Below are 23,598 nucleotides of genomic sequence, written 5' to 3' on the forward strand. Positions count from 1 at the left end.
CACATAAAAATTAGTGCCTATTGCCTTTTCTAAATATGGAAATAATGTATTCTGTTTCCACATACATAACATGCACTATACTGAAAAATGATTAAATTGAACTTTGAAATACCTGTTTTATCTGGTGACAAGTTGTCTGACTTTAGTCTTTCTCTATCTTAGAGAAAACACAATGTAAAAATTGCAACTCCAAAATTCAACCAAAAACCAAGCAAACAGCAGTAAGTGTAGTTACTGCGCTCTGCCTTCATTTATCAGAGCTTCGGCTGCACTTACTACTATTAGATTTAGATTTCCTCAAGAAAAGGATACTAAGATTGTAATTACTGCACTTTGCCTTTGCACTACCTATATATCTGTTCAAGGTGATACAAAGACAGAGTGCAGAGAGTGCAGTATCTGCCTTTTTGGGGTCATAGGTCAAATAATTGTTCATGGTTTTTAGCCATGAAAATTACTTTCCTTACCACTTTACTACCTATAACAGATGGCTGGACAGTCAAATAACTGTGAAGCCATTTTTCTCAGTTTCATTGTTAGCATGGTTAGTGCAGTTTTTCCTTTGTAGGGTAGTAGATATGCCTTAAATACCAAAAGGTCAAGAGGGTGTGACAAGGTTACATACTGAAATAGACACGTGGGCAGAAATGGCAGGGCTGCAATGGCTACGTAGCAACATTAATAACCTAGCAAACATGGAGGGTCCACAGTTTCCTATTTATAGTTGAGAGCTAAAGACTAAATTAAGAGCAGTTCTACAGGAGCAGTTGGTCAGGTGACTGGAGGTTGTGGGAACAGGGGTGACTAATGGACAGGTGAGAAACTAAAAGTCCTGATGGGTGTTACCTCTCCAGTCTCAGGCCCCAAACCGTAGTTGGCTAGTTGGCCACTGGTATGACGCTACGTCACTTAGCTTAGCCTGGCTCGTAGCTGGTAACAAGCTTTACAAAGAGTCCAGACCAACTCTGTGGTGGAGAACGGGGCACTTTATTCCAGCGTTGCAGCAGACCTAATACATAGCCTCTCTGTGATGCCTTTGACTCCTGCTTCACTAACAGTGGTAACTTATTTCTCCTCTATTGGCGTACACCTATTCTCTGTGGCTGCGGCTAGACACACACATATTTCCGACTACCGGCGCTTACACACTACGTCACACACACACACATTACCCACAAAGCCACCTTCTTTAAGGAGCAGGCTTGGCTTTCAACACGGGGGAAGAGACAGCCCATCCATGTGTCACCATGGCAGAAGCAAAGCATTTAAACCTGATTGGGCCTAGTTAGGCCTGAAGTAGACTTAAATATTGACTGAAACCCAGAACACACAGTGCATGTTTATGAATTTTTAGGGACACGGTTGATAAAGGGAAAACACAAAGAGCGAGGTAAGCGGAGAAGAATAACGGTCAAACACGGTGATTAATAGGGACATATGGCAAAGAAAAGACGCAACTGGCTCTCAAATGAAATTCAGAGTGCAGGGAGCCAATTATTTTTTTTATTATTATTATCCAGACAGAGCCAAAGGAGGGACGTACCAAGGTATTCTGTTATTATGCAATATTTATTTATATTTAAATACAGACAAAAAGGGGATGATAAGACAAGATGATGCTGGACTGAGAGATAGACCTCCACAAGCACTGTCGATAAACATGGAATGCTACAAAATACTGTATGCATTCCCTTAATTAGTGAATTATCCCTTTAGCTGGTATTGTGATAAGACAATAGTTGCATGACAAAGCAACTCTAGTGCTGGTGACTTACAGGTGTTGAGCTTTATTACAGGAAACCCTAACCTAAGAAACATCACCATAGCAGAAACTGTTTGGAGGACTTAATAATAACATTTAGATATAAAGCAAATGAAAAAAAGTTAAAATGCTGCACATAAAATGTTGAAGACAGTAAGAGAAAGAAAACATGGTACAAATGAGAGTTGATGAGAGGGGAGAGAGCATGTGATTGTTGGTGGAAAGTACTTAAGCTGCACTTTGATCAGGGAGATGGGGGCGTGCCTTTTATCTAAGGCATCATTTGCGATCAAGGAAATCATTACTCCTTTTTGAGTGTAGCATCAAGGTGTGAATACCTTGTCATCCAACAGTTTGACAATAATCTGTGGGTGTTGGTGCACACTTGAAAACCACAGAAATATTGAGTATATGTAGCCAATAAAAGACAGTCTTTTCTCATCCAGTAATCTACGTATAAATATGTGACTCATTAACTTGGAAATTAACTTAAATCTCTCATCATGTCTGTAACTCTGCCTGCAGCCTGTGTCATATCAAAGCTTAACATCTGTTGTGCCCTGTTGCTGTTGCCTCTGGCTATGTGTTTGAAACTCTGCACGGTCCTGTGGGGGTTAGAGAAAGCACTGACACGATTTTAAATGGTCCCTTGCCCACACACATACACACCACAGGCGCACACAGATACATTACAGTGTCACGAACCTGAGTACAATGTTTTAATTCCAGGAAACAGCAGCCTTGTTTATATATTATTTATTTGCAGCAATGGTTTGACTGCAGAATTCAGTAAAAGGCAAAGTGAAGATATTTTACCCCAAATCAAGTCTGCTTGCTTTGCTTATATTTGGACCCAATTATGATCCATTTGAAATTGATCAAGATTCATATAGTAGATACCAATCCCTTAAAAAAGATGTGCCCAGCTATCAATCTAACTTAGGACATACCTTTCATTAATATTTCCCTGATAAAGCATAGATACCAAGTCCCGTGTTACTGACACATTACCCCATTATACACAGAAAAATGCAGCACACAGACCAGCTGTTAGAGCTATGTTATCCACCTTTGTCTGTTTCTGGACTCTTATAAATGCAGTCCCAGTAGGATGCTGGATATTTGCTGTCTTTATAGGCTACTCAAAATTTTTATTATAGATGAATGTGTGAATATTATTTCAAAGCAACATTTTGGTGCCATTTTATGGACACTATAGCCCCAAGAATCTGTAAATCTGTAATCTGATGTTCTAACAATACTAACACACTCTTTAATATCATTGGTAGCAGTTATAGGTGCTAATCTTGACATTTCTTTTTTTTTTTTCAGAATACATTTCCAAGACAATTTTAAATGTCTCCTCTAATATTCTCTTCACTTAATGAAAAATTTGCAAGGCTCATTATACAAGATTCTTTTTAAGCTCCGTACTTTTATTTGTTGTATATGCCATATCTGGGAATAAAGACATACAGTGACGTGTAGTTCCACCATCTCGGTTAGGAGCACCTGAGAGTTTGTTATGTAAGGGTCCACCGAGGCTAAAACATCATCAGTGTTTTCATCTTATCAGAAATGTTTGGGATGCCAAAGCTGCTTCAAGGCTTATTAAAAGAGAAACCAACCCCGTGTACATTTGGGTGCTTCAACTTGTCAGTGAAGGACTTTAACATTGGAAACTAAGCTTTCTAGTATCAAAGAAATCTGAGTTTGTGATGATGGACAAAGGAGATCAAATCACCACACATACTGTCTCTATTCTTTTTCATTTGTTGGAGCACTGATGGATTGAATTTAAGCATGTCAGACTTGTAATGACCTTTGTGAGTCCAGTTTGGACGTGATGTTTGGTGGATACAACACCGGCGTGAAAATGCACGCATGTGTTTGTGTGTGCTACAGAGCAGGCTGCACTCCCACCAGTTTATAATGAGAACAGCATTTACAACATCAGACCAGGAAACTCTTAATCACCTGTCCTTCCATTTCTCCCTTTACCCCACCTCCTCTCTTCCTGTCACCCTAAACCTTACTTACTGTCAACGTCCTGTCTAAACAAGAAGAGACAATGGCTACTGAGAATAGAAGCTGCACTGACACATAGTGAGTGAGTCAGTAGAGTTATGGGACAGGTGGCAGGAGAGATGCAGCATGGGAAGGGGAGCAGCTGGGCACGCCGCTCTGTAATGTGATCACAATATGTCAGGATGCATTGTGCACACTGTTTGGTGATCGATTGTATATAAATATTATATGATAATAGAGAGAGACATTGATCAGTCTCATCCGTTTGTATGTTTATGCAACTGATCACGTTTTGATCACAAGTTTGCCATTTTCAACCTTGCTTTCAACCTTACATTACATCAGGAAACAAATCTGCGTAGTTTACATGTCTTAGAAATATCAAAGTTTGTATACTCACAAAAAACCACATGTTGATTTATGTGAAATCATACGGACACTTAATTATTGTAGCACTCTTATCCTGAGATGTGGTACAAAGGTGTGTGCCTCCAATCAAAATGTTTTCTTTGGCAAATCAAAGCAAGATATTTACTCAATGAGCCACGTAATTGTCAACTGATCCTTTGAAAGGTTTAACATTCAAAGGTTAACTAGAAGACGTTCACTCCATACTCCACTGGCATAAACCCAATCACCTCCCAAAGTGGTCACCACCGAGACCCAATTAACATGTGTAACCTATAGCAGTCTCTGTATGTATCATTAACCTTCTCACAAGTCGCTCTATAGATTCTGTATCAAAGCCACAGTGTGTCAAAGGGCTGCTTCACAGCAAAATGACCCCTTTCTTGATAAACTGTGAAGCCTGACTAGATACAGCATCTCAGGGGTTTAACATATTGACCATGACACACACATATGTCCAATCCTATCTACAGTATGTGGGTGTATGCGCAGATACACAGTGTGCATACTAGAATAACAGGTACAAGTGTCCCTGGTTGCTATAGGAACATCAGCAGCTCACAACTAATTAGAAATCTCTTTGATGATGAAGTGGCTTTCTGTATGTGTGCTGTGTGCATGTGTGTGTCAAGGTTTGTGTGTGCATGTGTGTGTGTGTGTGTAGATTTGAACCCAGCTGACCCACACAGCCAGCAGTTTCCTGAGAAACAATAGAGGAAGAGGGTTTGCTAAAGGACACACAGTTAGTGATATTAATTGTCAACTCACATTTAAGTATTTTGATTAAAATATTCATGTACTTTTAATGATTTTTAATGTGTTTTGAAAGACATGAAAATCTGGTCAACAACTGTTGAAAATGTGTCAGTGTAGCCAGAAAGTTCACCTCATCCAGATGGTCTGTGTATTTGTGTGTTTATGTACGTGTGTGTGTGTCTGTCAGTGTGTTTTTGCCTTTTCTGTATTTGAACACACAGAAATGATACACTGACACAAACAGTAGACGCCATCAGAAATCCACTCCTAAAAACATGCTTTCTCCCTCTGAGAGACTGAAACTCAGTGTCAAATATCTTTTAGAAACATATCATCACACAAGGACAACATTGCCATCAAGTGGACAACGGGCCAGATGTTTTTTTCTGAATGTTATCAGCCTGAATGAGGATATTCATCAAAGTATTTACTACTGAAAAATAATTATCAGATGAAATGTCCTATAACATCAAATTCAGTTCATTGTGCAAACTTGCATTGAGTGCTTGGCACTTTTAGTGTATTGTACTTCTGTGGTACTTGACAAGACATTTATTCATTCACCCACTTATGTGCTGATGTGGGAAATAAAAACATCATAATTCCACATTTGGTCACAATGTGAATTACAATTTATCTTTAAAAGAGAATATTTTACTAAGCCTCAAAAAAGTACCATGGTACAGATTCCAATGCAAGTGCAATAATGTGTGCTGTATCACCATTATATAAAGACACACGCACACACTGCCTCAGCTAATTAATGCAAATCCAGCGACCGCTTAATCCAGATCCATACAAATAAAGGCTCAGTGTGTTGTTCTCTACCCTCCTCTCCAATCAGAGCTTTAATTCATCAAGCGACCAATTTCTACCTGATTACATACTTAAATACTGAGTGACGCTGATGAAGATTCACTTGTAATTATTGTTTGCATTTTAACATCCTGCAGTTGTACGTATATATGTGTGTGTGTGTGTGTGTGTGTGTGTGTGTGTGTGTGTGTCTAGTCTTGTGTTTCATTCTCCATGAGTACCCTTCTTCTGACATTACCATGCATCATGTTGCACATTCTGAGGCCCAATTAGCCATATGTTGGTGTTTCAATTAGTTCTATATGGTCCAATTTGAAAGAGGGCTGCATGACCTCGGCTAAAATAATCAAAATTACCTGTCGTGATTATTCTCTTATATTTGGGAAAAAAATAGTTGAATTTTTTTTAAGATCACTTTTAATACACATACAAGTTTAAATGTGTAAATCTTTGAATAAAAATTGTGTGTTGTTAATAAAACTAACTACAAGAACACTACATAGTAATAACACATCGTCATCTGATTAATTCTGTAAAAATTGAAAAAATTAGAATACAAAGATCAAACATATGTTTTCTAAATTGTAATGGATTGAATAAGTATGTGTAATGATACAATTAAGTACAATTTTGGATTATTGATATATTTTTAAGAGTATAAAAAAATAAAAACAGACAAACAGGGAACATGTAAATATATGAAATCTGATCTTGACTGGGATTTCCCCAGTTCTGAAAGAAGAAACTGCTCTAACTTATCAACCTAACGTGCAAGGAGATTGTGAAAATATGAGGATACGAATAGAGGTCAGAGCATAAGGAAGAAAACAAACACAGTTTCACGTTTTATCATACAATAACTTTTTGTTACACAGTTGGGGAACTTCTGCATTGTACAGTGGTAGTTGTGGCAACTGTAATCTTGATTTGTTAAATGAGTTATCATTGAGCTGAATATATATAAAAATCAAGAAGTTTTAATTGGGATGTGTTCATTGTCATCAGTTAAAGTGGTTCAACAGGCCTTACTAGACTCTCCTCCCCCCGACTTCCCTTTTTCCTTGTTGCCTTTTTTTTTTTTTTGCCTATCAACATTTACACAATTTTATTGGTATGAGGAAGGTAGCATCTAACACAGCCAACCTCAAGAAGTCTCGTCTTTGTTTAAAGTCGATAACCACAGACAACAATATACGGCAAGCAAGTACGGACTGAAAGATATGTACTTCAAAATTGTACTTGTTTTCATGGGAGCTGTTTGCATCTATGCACAACGTAAGTAAGGCTATTTCCCTATTACTGTACCTTTTGCATTGAAAGATCATTATATTAAAAGGCTACCGTTGAGGTCCAGGGTCCAGGTATCATCGGATAATTCATAATTCATTTGTAATTCAAAAACCAAAAAATGGTAAATCTGTTATTTGTTTCAAAACAAAAAACGTTTTTGGTGTCAGAATCACCAAAAACGCACACGGCTGTCGCTGGCGTCTTCACCATAGTAACGGTCGCTGAGGATCATGGGTAGGCTACTGTAGCCGCTTCCGCTATTGTACAAAACTGACAAAGCTATAAATATAAAATACTTGATTTCTACACCAAAATTGCACGGTCTTTTGAATTTGGTTTTCTGGATTTTCGTTGGGAAACAAAAAAGGAATAGATCACGTGATTTCGTTTTTCGTTTTTGGTTTCAAACGCAAAAATGAATTGGCTTGATGTCCGCAGACCTGTTCGATATTCAATCCAAAAAGGAATAACGATAAAACGAATCGGCAAAAACCAAAAACGAGCTGGGTTTGATTGGTTTTTCGTTATTTGATTCTGACACCAAAAACGTTTTTTTGTTTTTTGTTTTGAAACAAATAACAAATTTACCATTTTTTGGTTTTTGAATTACAAATGAATTGCGTATTATCCGATGATACCTGGACCTGTTGGTTTTAGTTGATGTTAAGCTAGGTGGCACAAGAAATGAAAATAAAAGAAACTTTTAACCAAAATGACTAATTTACAAATTCCCCTGTAGTAAAGTATATAACAGTATAAACTGTTGTTGGTGGATTTATATATGGATTGTTACATTTTCCCAGGAATTCATGAACTTTGTCACGCCCATGGATGCTTTGACTCAAGTAATACTCAACTGTGTCTGACACTGGACGGTGAGGAAGTCTACCATGCAGACTTTAAGAGAGGGGTATTGCATTGGGAGAGCAAAATCCCAACAACTTTCCGTGTTCCGTACGCCTACAAATATGCAGTATATTACCAATCTGTATGCAGACGTGACATGTACAAATGGAAACAAGACAAGTCAGCTACAACAAAGACTAAACGTAAGTGATATTCAACATGTTGATTTTAGGTTCACTATCTACTGTACTTTTTACAAAGATACATTAACTGGATTATGTATTAATTTAACCCTCAGAAGCACCAGAGGCCATCATTTACCCAAAAGATGAAGTGATAAAGGATGAGGAGAATACTCTCATCTGCTTCATCAACCATTTCTTCCCTCCCACCATCAACATAAAGTGGACCAAGAATGATATAGAAGTAACAGTCGAAGACCTTTTTATCAAAAGCATACCAACTCCTGATGGGACGTTTCATGTTTTTTCCACCTTGGACTTTGTCCCAGATGAAGGAGACATCTACGGCTGCACTGTGGAACACAAGGCACTCGAGGAACCTCAGACCAAGTTTTGGGGTGAGAACAAAGAAGTTTCTTGTTAGTATCTTAATATTTTCTTTACTGGTCTGATATATAAATATAGGAGTCAATCAATTCTGATATCAATTGAGGTTGACAGTAAAAGCCTGTTTTCTCTTGTCCTTCACAGAGGTTGAGATAAATGAGACGACTATTGGTCCAGCTGTCTTCTGTGGACTTGGCCTGAGTCTTGGACTTCTTGGGTTTGCTGCAGGAACATTCTTTTTTGTGAAAGGAAAACATTATCAGAGTATCCTAGTGGGCTAGTGGTTTAAGCATTCCATGATCAAAATGTCCCTGGTTTGTTTCCAGCCAGGTCCTTTGTTGCATGTCATTCTCCTTTCTCGGTTCTATTGTGTCCTGTCACTTCTCAGCTGTCCGCTATCAATTAAAGGGGAAAAAACCCAACCTTTTTTTGAATAACCACCTTATAATGAAGATCAACAATTTCTCATCCACATCAACTAGCATATCCTATAAAGTCCTACAAGACCCCTATTCTTATATTCTTGAGTCTACAGAATATACAGTATTAACTTATCTTGATCAAATCATTAAAAGCTAATTCTTAATTACTTTTTGATTACATTCACAGTGATCATTTAATTGCCTTGATTTTATGCCACAGTTTGACTGCTATTAATTATAGACTATAGCTAGAGAGATTTGCATTAATGAGTATGTTTTAGAAAAAATCTAATCCGTAACACCAACAAGCAGGCATGGAAAAGTATAACGTGACTTTGGTTGTTTCTTACATGTCCAACAAGTCCAGTGTGTTGGAGTATCTCAGGGCGCTTTCACACCTGTAGTTTGGTTTATTTGGTCCAGACCAACGGAAAAAAGAATATTGTTGTCATTGGACATTGTTGTCTTTAAGTTGTGGGCCAGTTTGTGTTCACACTGACCCTTTACAATATAATGTAAACATTAATTTATACATTGATTGGACAGTTTTGGCGACTGACATCCTGCATCATCAGCACTACATGGACTGATGAGGGGAAATCAAATTCTTTCGATTTTTCCAATTCCAGCACTCTAGCACTTAAACTCTTCTTACATGTATATATATATATGTTCTCTGGGGTCATGAAGAGCTCATGAAGAAATAATTTATGACCATCATCAGTTAGACCATCATTAGATTGTAAACTGACTGCATATTATGAATAATGACAAACAGGTAAAGACAGGACGAAAAAGAGTTATCTTTTACAGCAATATTTCAGGGGGATTAATGTGGGATAGACTTAATGAACTGCCAGAATACAGCACCAGTCGAAAGTGAATGGAAGGTGTGTCCAGGGACAATGTCTCACACCCCTGGGTTTTATGAAAAAAAAAATCACAATAAAGTCATCCCAGCTATCCATTGTAATGGACTTTATTTTCACTGAACTGAATAGACATGCAATTCAAGGAGTTTTAATTGGTACGTGTTCATTGTTATCTTTATGGTGCCTTACTCATATAAAATGGTTCAACAAGCCTTACTGACTCTTCTCCTTGTCTTTTTTGCCTTGCCTAACAACATTTACATGACTTTATAGATATGAGGAAGGTAGCAGCTAACACAGCCAATGAAAATAATGAACATGCAGGGGGAGTTTTAACTCAGCATATGGTGGGTGTATCCTCTGACTTTGTTGACATACCAGTGTACCATTAACTACTTCCATGTATCTGTGAACACATAAATGCTCCGCATCAGAGAAACTATGTTGGTGTAGTTTCCTTCTCATGTTAGAACATGTACATTCATAATTTTCTTTTTTGTGTGGGTTTCTCTCTTTTCTGTCCAGGTAAGTTGCATCACTCTTCTACATAAATGCATCAGTGAAATGTCAGGTTGTAGTGATTATTATAGTAGTTAATATGACATAATACGTTTCTCTCTTATGTTACAGTTTTCCCAGATGAAGATTATTTACAGTACAGAGGATGTTGTAAATTCAAGGGTCCGGACATAAAAGATATAGAGTTTATTCTTACAAATTACTTTAACAAGAAATTAATGATGCAGTATAACAGCACAACAGGCAACTGGACAGGATTCACAGCTGATTCAATTGAAGAAGCAAAACACAAGAACAGTGATCCCCATGATGCAATACAGAGAGCCTTGGAAAAGAACATACTGTGTACAAACAATGTAGACTTTGTCCATCACATAGGTAAGAGCATTTTTTCTTACTTTAACTCTTATGTGCTAAATGGATTTTGATGTGTTGTGGATATGTATATTACAATTGGGAATTTTAAGTATAACTCACAATACCTTGATACTACCATGATATTTTGCCCATGAATACTATTGTATAACATTACAGATTATTGTGAAATATGTATTATTTCACAGCATAATTATCTGTGACACATACTGTAACAATGGGCCTCATGCAACAACAAGTTGGATTTTAAGTTGGATTCAACAAACTCTCTTAACTGCCTGAACTTGTTGTAAATCACTTGTTTCAGCCTAATGAATGCCACCTGTTCATGCGTAGGTGCGTGTTCATGAGATGTGGTGATTAGCATAATCCACACCCCTAAATTGCCAGACAAGGCTCTGTTGTTCTTTTACATTGACTGGCTGTTGCTGAAAGAATAAATATCCAAAATATCGACAGGGCTTGATATAATTAAAATCTTATGGTGAAGAATATTTTTTTTCTTTCAGATAGTGCTGTTATAAGCGGACCAAAGATCAAGCTGAATTCGGTGAAGCAGCCTAATGATAAACACCATTCAATGCTTGTGTGCAGTGCCTACGACTTTTATCCAAAACAAATCCGATTGACGTGGTTGCGAGATGGGCAGGAAGTGACCTCAGCTGTTAGTTTTTCTGAAGTGATGCCTGATGGGGATTTTTACTACCAGATTCATTCCTACCTGGAGTATACCCCGACACGAGGAGAAAAAATTACCTGCATGGTCGAACACTTCAGCCTCTCTGAACCAATGCTTCAGGTCTGGGGTAAGTGTGCCACTATGATGCAAATTGTACTTAAGGTAAGAAAATGTAAGATGTTCAAATAAAAACATCTTTTTCTCTCTTATTTTAGACCCCTCCCTTCCTGTATCACAACAAATTCAAATAATTCTGGGAGTGTGCGGTCTGATGCTTGGTTTTGCCTTTATTACCTCTGGATTCATCTACTACAAGAAAAAGTTTGCTGCATACATCACTTTCTGCCAAGGTGAAGACATTGAGAGAAAATTGATAGTTTTAAAGTCAATTGACTGCAATCTTGATAGCCTTTGCTATCATTTTGTACATTTGCCATGGTGATAAATAATTGTTCTTATCCTCATTTTGATAGGGCGAGTATTGATTGATGTGGCAGACCTCCCCGAAGCTGGAGCATCTCAGCAGTCTGAACATACACCAGAATTGTTGGTATCCATGACGATCTGAATATGACGCTCTAAAAAATTATAATGGACCGTCACAATTCTCCGTATCTCAAGTTTTAGTTCAGTCATTCTAGTCATAATTTGACTAGATGCCTTACAGCTTGTGCATAAAAGCCAATGTATAGTGAATAATAGATAGTACACAGATATGATAGCAGCTGCAATACCTTAAATTGAATAACATATATAGTATTGCATGTGTAAAGGCTGGGGTGGTGGTTTTATTTCTGCTTGCATTGTAATGGTGTCCACTAACCACTGAAAACAGCTAGCAACAGCATTAGCAATAACATGTAAGGAAGTAGTAGTTAAAATCAAAGGCTCTTTTAAAATGAATGTGTCATTGAGAGATCAGATCTGGTTGGTGCTAATGACTTGATGTTTCTGTGTGTATCTACATGAACTTCATTTCATTGTAGTTTTGCATGGTAATGTTTGATCTGGCCAATGTCCTGTTATTAGGCCATCCTAAAGTTAAATATTTTGGGGAAATACGCTTATTTGCTTTCTTGCAGAGAGTTGGATGAAAAGATTAATACAACTTACAGGAAAAATCAAGGTACTGCCAGCAGCCATCTAACTTATCTTAGCACAAGGTTTGAGGAGCAGGCTGTAAGACTGTAAGGTCACTGGTTCCATTCCTGGACCGGCAGGATAAGCAGGAAACATGTGAAAGCAGGGCTTGCCCCTCCCCTCATTATCACCACTGAAGTGCTCTTGAGAAAAGCCCACTGCTCCAGTAGATCTGCTCAGTGGCCAGCAGGTCAGACTGTGGTTGTACTGGGCAACTTTCAGGTGTGAATGTGGTCAGGTCATACAACAAAAGAAGGTTGGGCTCTCAGTGAAACTTCCTAATAAATAAAGGTTTAATAAAAGCGTATTTCTCAAAATGTCAAACTTTTCCATTAAAGCATAATGGTGGTTGGTCAGATCAGTTGTATACATATTAAACTTAAACTGCCTATATTCATTGCTGTGTGTCAACTTTTTCACTGTATGAACAAAATAAAGCAAGTTTTTGCATTGAATGAAATCTTTAAATCTTCATTTACAAGATATTGTTTCACACTAACATAAACCTTTGTCCAGTACATTCTTTTCAGATATGAATTAAACTGAATAACTTGCACAACTTTAATTTACTTAACTTTGATTGAACACTATTGTTGGCCCTTTAAGCCCTGATCAACTGCAAGGTCTCATTTTCAATTCTTAGACCCTGGCTTCTCACTTTGCAAATGGCAACTTAAATGATGAATTGTGCTGCAGCTGTTAAAGGAAATATATAAATTATATGTAATATATATATTCTCACATCCGCATATGTTGTAAATGAGTATATTGTTGTGTTGTGTTAAATTGTATGTTTCTTGTTTTACAACCCCGGTGAGTGAAATATGTAAAGTCACGTTCATAGAGTTTAACTTAGGCTACATGATAACAGCTACATGATAAACACAATTATTCACACCATCTCGAGGAACAAAAAAACTGCCTTTATGTACACAAAGAAAAAAATAAAAATCTTAAAATAATCAGTGTCTCACCAGAGGTAGGTAGAGATATAATAGAAATGTCCTTAACAACAACAGCAGTATTAATAATAATTTTTCATCATAATAATTTCCTTCTTATTATCCAGCTCATTCTAACTGAATCCTGATTCATCTGTACAGTTTTAATCAAGCAGATATACTTTTTGTTAAATAGGTTAAGTTATAAACACAATGTTCTCATGATATGTTAATTAAAGCAATAAAATTAAGTTCTGTATGATTTCTTTATGTACCAATATATCAAAACAAACAGACACAGTTTTCAAGATGGAAACTGCTGTGTTTATTTAGCCTGTTGAATAAATGAACTGTGGTTTGAAAGTATGAGAATGCGAAAAGATATTTAAGAAGGAGGGAAAAGGAAACATAAAGCTGGAAATCAATCCAAAAGTAACTTTACCCTATTTTTAACCATTTTGAGTACTAGTAGTTGTGGTGTCTTTGAATGTTTTCATTGCATTAATTAAATGTATTGTCAACATTTTTACAGTAAAAGCTTATTTTTATATTTCTACCCAATTACAAACAGATACAGGTATGTAGGTTGGTAGGATGTATGAGGAAGCTCTGACTGAACTAGAACTAGAATCAAATCACAGAGAACTACAGCAGCACACTAACAAACACATACTGCAGCCACCATGTACTTTAAAATAATACTTATTATCACAGGAATAATTTGCACCTGTGCACAAAGTAAGTATAGTTTTGTTTGTGTTAATTTTTTTTTTGTTCCATTGCAGTTGTTAAGCTAATATCAAACTTTAACTTAAATCTTTTCACCGTTTTATCAAAAGATTGTAATACTGGAAGACTGTTGTTTTGTTTTGGTTGGTGTAAGAGTGAGCTGGATTATAAATCTGAAACACCGTTACTTGAAAACACCCTTTAAGAATGAGGGGAAATTTTGTTTGTAAATCTTAGCATGACTAAATTAGTAATGTATATAATAGTAATATAGACAGTTGTAACTGGATTGATGTATGGATTGTTACTTTTCTTAGGAAGTCATAAACTTTGTCACAGTTATGGATGCTTTGACTCAAGTGATACTCAAGTCTGTTTGACACTGGATGGTGACGAAGTCTACTATGCAGACTTCAAGAAAGGAGATCTCGTTTGGGACAGCAGAATCCCTCTTGCTTTCCATGCTTCCCATGCTTACGAATATGCAGTATACTACAGGAACGATTGTAAAGCATGTTTAAAAACATGGACATCTGACACATCGGCTATATCAAAGAACAGAGGTATGTAACATTGACAACTCAAAAGGAAGATCACATTTTATTTAGTTTTGACAATCAACTGCTCTTTAAAAAAGTACTGTATGTAAAAGATAATGTGTTAATTAAACCCTCAGAGGCACCAGAAATCATCATCTACCCCAGAGATGAAGTGATAAAGGACGAAGACAATACTCTCATCTGCTTCATCAACCATTTCTTCCCTCCGGCCATCAACATAAAATGGACCAAGAATGATATAGAATTAACAGTGGAAGATCCTTTTATCAAATGCATACCCAATCCTGATGGGACGTTTCATGTTTTGTCCACCTTGGACTTTGTCCCAGATGAAGGAGACATTTACGGCTGCACTGTGGAACACGAGGCACTGGAGGAACCTCAGACCAAGTTTTGGGGTGAGAACAAAAAGCCCAATGTTAATTTTCAAAATACATTTTTTTTTTAATTTTAAGATTGAGAGTATTTAGTAGAGATTGACTGTGAAAACCTCTTGTAAAAGATTTAATTCATGTTTTCTCCTCTCCTCCACAGAGGTTGAAGCAAGAGAGACCAGCATTGGTCCTGTTGTCTACTTTGGATTTTCCTTGAGTTTTGCACTTCTTGGAGTTGCTACAGGGACTTTTTTTTTTGTCAAAGGAAAACAGTCTGAACCAAACTGACTTGCACACCTGCAATTTACATTCTCAAATTAAGCAATGGAAACATTACTTTTTATTACATTTACTTTTTTTTCTTTTTTACATACTACATATGACTTACAGTCCATTAGACTAAGATAAGACATGCAATCACTAAAACTTTAAACATCTATGTTATCACATTTTTCATATTATGGCATACTTAAGGGTTAAGGGTTTGTTTGTATATTCTGTTACGCTGCTTGATATGAAATAGAAGAAGAAATATGTAGATTTCAGATTAATACTAACCATAATAATTCAGCTTTACCTGCAATTCTTAAAACTTGACCAGGTTTTATCATATTGGTCAATTGTGTAATTGATATGGTTTTATGCCAGAACGTTTACAATAAAAACATCTGACTGTCAGTTGATCAAACTGTATTTATTTTGCATGTGGTGTGTTTGTGTTTGCATTATTGATTTCCTTCATAAATCAATTAAACCTGACTTTTAAACATCACCCACAACTGCAGTCCTGTTACAGCTGGGAGTTAACTTTTGACACAGCAAAAGGGCGGTCCCAGTCTTCGTTCAGTGTACCAGCATTAATTTCCTTGCACCAGTACACTAATTAATGCTGTGTGGTGAAGACGCTTTTGTTGGTTATTATTCATGTTAAAAAATGCACATTCATAAATTGCTTTTTTGCGTGCTTTTCTCTCTTCTCAGTCTGGGTAAGTGACATTTTGATTCTTTCTTTTTGAAAGAATCAGTGAAGTGTCAAGTTTTAGTTGTTATTGTACTCATTAATTGGCATTTTCTTTTTATCTTCTTTTATTACAGTTTTTTCAGATGATTTTTTTTTTGCAATATTCTGCATGTTGTAGTTTCAAAGGTCCAGGCTTGGAAGAGATAGAGTATAACCTTGTGAATCGTTTCAACAAAAAAGTATTGATAGAGTACAACAGCACAAGAGGAAATTGGAAAGGGTACACAGAATTTGCAATTTCAGTGGCAAAAACTTGGAATGCAGATCCCGCAAATGCAATAAGAAGAGTATTTGAGAAGGAGCTGCTCTGCACAGACAACATAAACTTTGTCAAACAAACAAATGGTAAGTATTTCCTCACTTCATTATTCTACATCAAAAGTACAAAGAAAGCAGTTTGTTGTGCACATATATATTTCAGATTGGAATGACATTTTATAACAAGATAATTATGTGAAACATCGTGTTAACTTTAACAAAAGAAGAAAAACTCAGAGAGGTCAAATATATTTTCTAAATGTGATAAATCATAAACACACTATAGAATATTTTAATGTCATTGGAAGAAGTGGTGTCAATTTTTATACAGTGCCAAGCATTTGATATGAAACAGTGTAGAACAATGAGCAGAGTCTGGTTCTCTTAAATATACAATCAGTCTTCTTTCTTTAAAAAATCAATTTGTTTAGCACCACACCAGCAGTCATCAGGTGATGATGCTGTTAAGTCAAAATAGTGATATGTGTAACACAAAGCAATCAATTTATTGCCTGCAAATTTATCATTTAAAGAATTGTAATTGGCATCGGTTTATTTATTTCACAAGAGAGCAACTTACAAGATATGTTGCCATATAATTTTTTTGTTCCATTTTTTTTTAATGAAAGTATAAAACATCAAATTGTTTTTTTTTTCAGGAAATCTTACAGCTATCCCCACCGTCAAGCTTAATTCAGTGAAACACCCTCCAATGCTTGTCTGCAGTGCCTATAACTTTTATCCGAGACAAATCCAATTGACGTGGTTGCGGAACGGGCAGGAAGTGACCTCAGCCGTCAGTTTTTCTGAAGTGATGTCAGATGGGGATTGGTACTACCAGATTCATTCCTACCTGAAGTACACCCCGAATCCAGGAGAAAAAATTACCTGCATGGTCGAACATCTCAGTCTGTCTGAACCAATGCTTCAGGTCTGGGGTAAGAATATACATAACTATAACTGATGCAACTGTATGTAAGGTCAGAAAATGTAAATGAAAGCATCTTTTTCTCTTTTTTATTATTTTAGACCCCTCTCTTCCTGCATCAGAACACATTAAAATAATTGTGGGAACATTTTTGCTGATACTTGGTTTTGTCCTCATGAGCACTGGATTCATCTATTATAAGAAAAAGTCTGTAGCACACCTCACTTGCTGTCAAGGTAATAAGATGTTTTATGGTATTATTAGTTGTCACCTTGTTATATATTTGCCACTGCAATAAATACTTGTACTTATATTCATTTTTAACAGGAAGAGTGTTGATTCCTGTGGAAGACGTCCTTGCAGCTCGACCAACATCACAGCTGTTAGAGCATACCAACCATGATGGTCTGAATATGATGCTCTGAAAAATGATGGTGGACAGTTCAGGCTCAAGTCACTATTGGTTGATGGCTGGGGTGGTGTGTGATGTGTTTCAGCTGATGCCTGAAGGCCACTGGCCAGTGAACAGCAGTTAGTAGAAATATATTGCCTGTTAGCGGCAGCAAGAACTTAAATTGTATAACAGAGTATGTGGAAAGGCTTGGGTGGTGGGTGGTGTAATCTCAGTTTGCATCGCAGTCTGGCAACCAGACTGTGAAAGGACCTGGCAACAACATTAGTAATGATTGGAGATAGATGTTTACATTGACCAATCTGTTATTTGAATGGTTGTATTGTTGGTACTCAGGGAAACTGGGGGCTCCAATGACCTGATTTTTCTGCCTAAGCATATGCTATGAGCTTCATGTCAGAGTAGTTTTCCACATCTTTTTTTTCTCCCACATGACCCCTGGAGGGCTCTGTAAATGTGTATGTTTCGAATGCTTACAAATAAATCATCAAGGGTTCAGAGTCTAATAGCTTGTGCTGTAGTTATACTCGTATATCTTAGATAGAATCCTTCATTTATCAATTGCTTTGAGTCACAGAGGCTGGTGGAACAGCAGCTAGCCCAGACTTGATGTCAGGACTTTGGCTAGCTACGATCCAAACGCTATGGAGGTTGATTGTATTTATCCATGTAAACATTCAATAATGTAACTGAAATACATTCATGTCAGCTTTTTCATCTGTATGAATACTATCATAAATTAAAGCATCAAATGAAATCTCTTTGTGTAAATGAATTCCTTTTAAAATGACCTGGTGTCTGATGATATGATGATTTTTTGTAACATAGATGTAGGGATGGCGATATCGATCCACCACTTTGGTCCAGACTGAAATATTTCAATAGCCACTAGACAGATTGTAGGGCTGGACAATATATGGATATTATATTGATATTGTGATATAAGACTAGATATCATCTTAGATTTTGGATATCGTAATATCGTGACATTGGCATAAGTGTTGTCTTTCCCTGGTATCAAAGACTGCATTACTGTAAAGTGATGTGATTTTTTGAACTTACCAGACTGTTCTAGTTCCTCTATTATTTGCCTGTAACCATGTAGTCATTACATCCACATTACTGATGATTATTTATAAAAATCTCATTGTGTAAATATTTTGTGAAAGTAACAATAGTCATCCCTACAATATTGTCGCAATATCAATATTGAGGTATTTGGTCAAAAATATTGTTATATTTGATTTTGTCCATATTACCCAGCCCTAATAGATTGTCATGAAATTTGGTACAGAAAACCTTATGATGCCCAGAGAAGGAATCCCAATGATAGTTGATCCCCTGACTTTACCCCTAGCACCACCAGCAGGTTAAAACTACATATTGTATTTAAGTTGATTGCAGCTGTGTGTATATCTTATCCTAAGTTCTTACTTATCCAGTGACATATGTCAACATCTACCTGATGGACTGGCACCAAATTTCTGTATTTAAAATATCCACATTTGTGACAAAATTTACTTTTGAAGAAAATGAATAAGTGACGAGACTGAGAAAGATAGTCCTGCTTAATTAAGACTTGTTTTTATTTTAAATATATCAATCAATTAATATTTTCATAATAAAGAAAAGTTCAACTGAAAGACCCAAACAAAGGATAGGTAGTAAAATGATGAGGAAGTTTTTGGGGACTCATTGTTTTGTACAAAACAATGAGGTGTTTTATTTTGTTGAGGGATGTTTATGAGAGAAAATAATGTACCTTGGTACAGTTGTTGTTACCCAATATAAATCCCTGGTTGGTATCATTACAGTACAGTACCTTCTTTGTCTAAGCATAACTGCATGGTGTAATGCAGTAATACAGTGAGGATGTTTGTTTATATATCTTCACTTCTGCTACACTGATGATTGCGGTTTTGATTCTCACCACACTTCACAGCTCCGGCTGGTGAGTTTCTTTTATCCCACACTTTCTCAACTCATCCCTGACCCTGTTTTTCTCAAGAACAGAAAATCCTTATATCTGTTAATTTATTAGCTTCACAACCATCTTTTGTTTTCTTCTCCAGCACTGTCCTACTACCCTATGCTCACCTAAGCCTCCCTGCCCTCATTGCACCTGCCACAGCTGGTACAGAGTTTCCTGGCACATAAGCTTAATCAAACTTCCCCTCTTTTGTGTGAGACTATCCCTGTGTGACAGCTTTATGGCATAACTTCTGAAGATTTTCTTTGTTCATCCTCTTGCCAACTTCCTTGATCTTCTCTTTCTGCAATTGCTTCTTAATTAATGTTGATCCTTCACCATGCCTTTCTCATCAGTGAATATGAGAAAGAAAGTAGATGGAGGATCTGATAGTTTGCAAGAACAAACCAAGATAACGCTTGTGGTCATTCCTTTCTCTCTTTGATTCTTTCTTCATTTCTCTGCTTTTCTTGCTCTCTTTTTCCCATCTGTCTCTATCTGAGCAGAGCTGTAAGAAGTACACTGTGCTCTCACTATGCATAATAAATGAGACGGTTTTCCCCGAGCAACCTGAAATTCAAGTTGAGTGAAACGGGGGGGACAAAAGCCGTATGTAACACAGACTTGTTTATCAACCAACTGAGCGAGGCCTATGAAAAAAATCTCCTGGCTCTTGCTCAAGGCTTAGTTCTGTGAGGACAAAAATTTGGTTAAAAATGTGATAGATTCGATTTGATTAAGATTATGGCGTATAGCTGGTTGAATAAATATTAAGCTCAAAAATCAGCATTGCTGCTTCTTCATGTCACACCTTAGCATCCACCTGACCTGTGGGCTCTGCGTCTTCTTTGTTCTCCACAGGGGAGTTGATTGATCTTCTCCTGCTCCTGCTTTTTACTGACTTTAAATTAAGCTTTGCAGAGAGTTGTATTAAACAGAGTCTGGATGGCAAAGTAAATTCTATGTTTACATTTGTTCTCAATTAAATTGTCCCATTCAATACGTGAGGTGACTTACAAAACGTTCATCATATTGCAGACACTTGAACATCAACAGTTCCAAGTGTGTGTGTGTGTGTGTGTGTGAGAACTAAAGTCTTTCAGTATATGCAGTATTCATGCATTCAAGTTCTCTGTCTTTGCTTGTCTCTTTCACTATTCTCTCTTTCCATTCTACCTCAGTAGCTTTAGACTTGCTTGGATGTGGGAATCTCACCCTATTCTCACATCACACAAAAATCAATACCATCTTCCAGGCTCTACTTATCACTAGAACACTCTGTGCGCTTTTCATCACTCAGTAAATAAGCGAACCAGCCTTTACAGGGTGTCAGCAGTTTAATATCAAATGACTTCAGCCCAACACTACTTGACTTCATTTGATTTTCCTGCAAGTTAGTCAACATGCGAGTTTAAGAAAAAAAAAGTCTAACAGTTTCTCAAGTTCTGACATATTGTCAAAGATACTATTATGAGGTTTGAAATAGGGAGTTGTGTTCTCGTAAAAGGGTTGTTTCAGTCATTATACTGTAGTATCAAAGGCATAGCTATATAATGATGCTCTCCAACCTGGCTCATGGAGACAAGAAATGGAAAGACAGAGAGGAGATGCAATGAGGAAAAACTGGGAAGAGGGAAAGAGTTAGCAATGCAAGCTAAATGAATGATGGTAGTAGAAATGTATGAAGTAGAGTATAAAGGGGAGGGAGAGCAGGAGTAGTGAGGAGGGCAAGAGAAAGGCAGCTGTCCTTGATCCAGTCCTCTTATGTAATGACCCAACAGTCTGTCAGTCTCCTGAACATCTTTCTTCTGCAGCACTGCCCTTTTTCGCTCATCATCTCTACCTCTATTTGACACTCTACTTCAATCCGTCCTCCGCTCTTTCACGTCGTTCTCTCCTCGCCCTTTTTCTTTCCCGCTACATGCAAGCACATAAACACAGTAGACCACCCAGCGTGCTGCAAGGCAGGGAGTAAAGATGATGCATGGTGGAAAGATCTGTAGTGAGTGATCTTGACGTTATGTAATCTATGGTTCAGTGACCTCAGACACTGCAGAGATGCAGGATGAGAGGACGGGAGGAGAGAAACAGTGAGAAAGAGGTAGAGAGAGGAGAAAGACAGGAGAATGCTCTTTCCCACCTGCAGCGATCATTATTAATAAGTTATGTTTATGTAACACGCTCTTTTACTCTGGGCAAGTGGCTTTAAGAAGACCATTCTGTTTGTATTAAAGCTGGTGTAAGATACACTTCAGTCCATTCATAACAGTGGTTGGACACTACATTTTATTTGTCACCACAAGTATAGAGCAAGTGATTTCCACTCAGTGATGTTTGTCCCTTTTTAGAAGCACAAAAAATTTATTAAACTACAGTTTTGACTGTGCAATATGTGGTCTGCTCCATGGATACTGAATTTTTTTTCAGACTTCAGAGCTTCTTTGCAGTTTAAATTGACTTGATATAGCATTTTTCTCAAGTTGTATAGCAAAACAACGGCTGCATAATGAACAGATTGTTGACTCTACAGAGAGCTTTGAAAATACCTTTCAGTCTTGGTTGACTTACATGAGCAACCAAGCACGTCTGAAAATGCAAAAGGTGTACTCTGAGCCTCTTGGGTAGAATCTGAACGTCCTGTTCTTCCTGAAGAAAAGGCACTGACACTAGGTAATCTCGTTCTCAGACCTTATCAGTCTCCATTGCTCTTGACTTCTGTACTGAATGACTGAGTACTTGAGTTAGACCATGAAAAGGAAAAGGCTGCTTGTGTGGCAGACACTAGTGTTGTGCAACCACAACACATTGCTTCCCCGTGCCAGCTGCCATCATTAGCATTCTCCCACAGTGCATACTGTATGTGACCACCACTGCTATGGCATGTGAATTTATCAAACTACTGCGGGGACTTAACACTTACCTTCACATTTTGCTGAATCAGCATGAACGGAGCAAATGCAGTCAGTCACATGCGCTTGCTCTCAACAGCATGCCCACATGCTCCAGTTTCTGCTGAAACAGCACAATGTGTATGTGTGTTCTTCTACTTTATCCTTGTGAAAAAAATACTTTTAGGTTGGGACAATGTACTCAGCTTAAATGTAGTCATTAGGGTTAGAGACATGGCTTAAGGACTTAATGTCAAGGTCCTCATAAGAACGTGCGTGTGTGTTAATTTGAAATTTTAAAAAAATACATAGTTAAAAGGTTATTGTTGACAGAGGAACTGTGCCTTACTGAAAATCTCCAAACATTTCATTTGAAATTATGTGAAGTGACCCACCGGCTATGCATCAGACCACAGATCAGTGGTTGTCACTCCTAATGTACTGTAGTTGGCTACTTGCTTTAATAACCTCCAGTTATATGGAAAACCAGAAATACATGTTGCACTGGTCATCTGATGGTCCTTTCTTTTAGTGTGAGGTGGTGGGTAAGGTGTCACTTCCTCAGCTTCCTCATGAAGGCCTACTCATGTCCTAAATATGGACATATTAATTTTTTCAGTTTCATATATGAAACTAGGCCCACAAGTGTGTCCTGCGGTGTTGCACCATGTCTCAGCTGAAACATCAGTTGATGCAGAACTGAAGCTGCACTGAAGTTCTGTGCTTTAATCAGCTCTGTATGCTTCCCTTCACATCTCTGTTATCTGGTTTCAAATCGAGCTGATTTATGAGGTCAGGCAGTAAGGCGTTGAAATGGCTTACTTTAGGATCTTTTTTCCCCCTTGTATTTCTCAAAACTCCTGAGTCCTTTTTTCATGCCTCATCAGTTGTATGCTCAGACACAGGGCCCAGAGGTTCATTTGCTGCTGCCATTTTGCTCATTCCAATTATGTGTTTGTGGTTTTGGATTGTGTTTGCTAGCAGATGGTTTGATAAATTATGATCAACCTGTGCCAGTGTAAATTAAAATGTCTCC

At 37.3% G+C, this 23,598-nt stretch overlaps 5 protein-coding genes across 5 annotated transcripts in view; all 5 read left to right on the forward strand.

Annotated features, from left to right (window-relative positions):
* The window catches only part of LOC137200996 (cytoplasmic phosphatidylinositol transfer protein 1-like), a 51,372-nt gene that overhangs the window by 6,935 nt on the left and 20,839 nt on the right, over positions 1 to 23,598 (forward strand). The window lies entirely within an intron of this gene.
* LOC137200993 (H-2 class II histocompatibility antigen, A-Q alpha chain-like) lies at positions 6,722 to 8,765 on the forward strand. Its single transcript, XM_067615788.1, has 4 exons — positions 6,722 to 7,045; positions 7,864 to 8,109; positions 8,205 to 8,486; positions 8,620 to 8,765. The coding sequence occupies exons 1-4, from the start codon at positions 6,991 to 6,993 to the stop codon at positions 8,754 to 8,756; spliced, it is 720 nt and encodes a 239-aa protein (XP_067471889.1). The 5' UTR covers positions 6,722 to 6,990; the 3' UTR covers positions 8,757 to 8,765.
* On the forward strand, positions 10,480 to 12,884 carry LOC137200994 (rano class II histocompatibility antigen, A beta chain-like). Its single transcript, XM_067615789.1, has 4 exons — positions 10,480 to 10,666; positions 11,173 to 11,469; positions 11,558 to 11,692; positions 11,816 to 12,884. Exons 1-4 carry the CDS (start codon positions 10,507 to 10,509, stop codon positions 11,908 to 11,910), a joined length of 687 nt encoding a protein of 228 aa, XP_067471890.1. The 5' UTR covers positions 10,480 to 10,506; the 3' UTR covers positions 11,911 to 12,884.
* LOC137200995 (H-2 class II histocompatibility antigen, A-Q alpha chain-like) lies at positions 13,643 to 16,088 on the forward strand. The gene is made up of 3 exons (XM_067615790.1): positions 13,643 to 14,715; positions 14,829 to 15,110; positions 15,247 to 16,088. The coding sequence occupies exons 1-3, from the start codon at positions 14,445 to 14,447 to the stop codon at positions 15,372 to 15,374; spliced, it is 681 nt and encodes a 226-aa protein (XP_067471891.1). The 5' UTR covers positions 13,643 to 14,444; the 3' UTR covers positions 15,375 to 16,088.
* On the forward strand, positions 16,114 to 18,372 carry LOC137200992 (rano class II histocompatibility antigen, A beta chain-like). Its single transcript, XM_067615787.1, has 4 exons — positions 16,114 to 16,452; positions 17,025 to 17,303; positions 17,395 to 17,529; positions 17,621 to 18,372. Exons 1-4 carry the CDS (start codon positions 16,191 to 16,193, stop codon positions 17,716 to 17,718), a joined length of 774 nt encoding a protein of 257 aa, XP_067471888.1. The 5' UTR covers positions 16,114 to 16,190; the 3' UTR covers positions 17,719 to 18,372.

Source organism: Thunnus thynnus, chromosome 17, assembly GCF_963924715.1.
Source record: "Thunnus thynnus chromosome 17, fThuThy2.1, whole genome shotgun sequence".
NCBI lineage: Eukaryota > Metazoa > Chordata > Actinopteri > Scombriformes > Scombridae > Thunnus > Thunnus thynnus.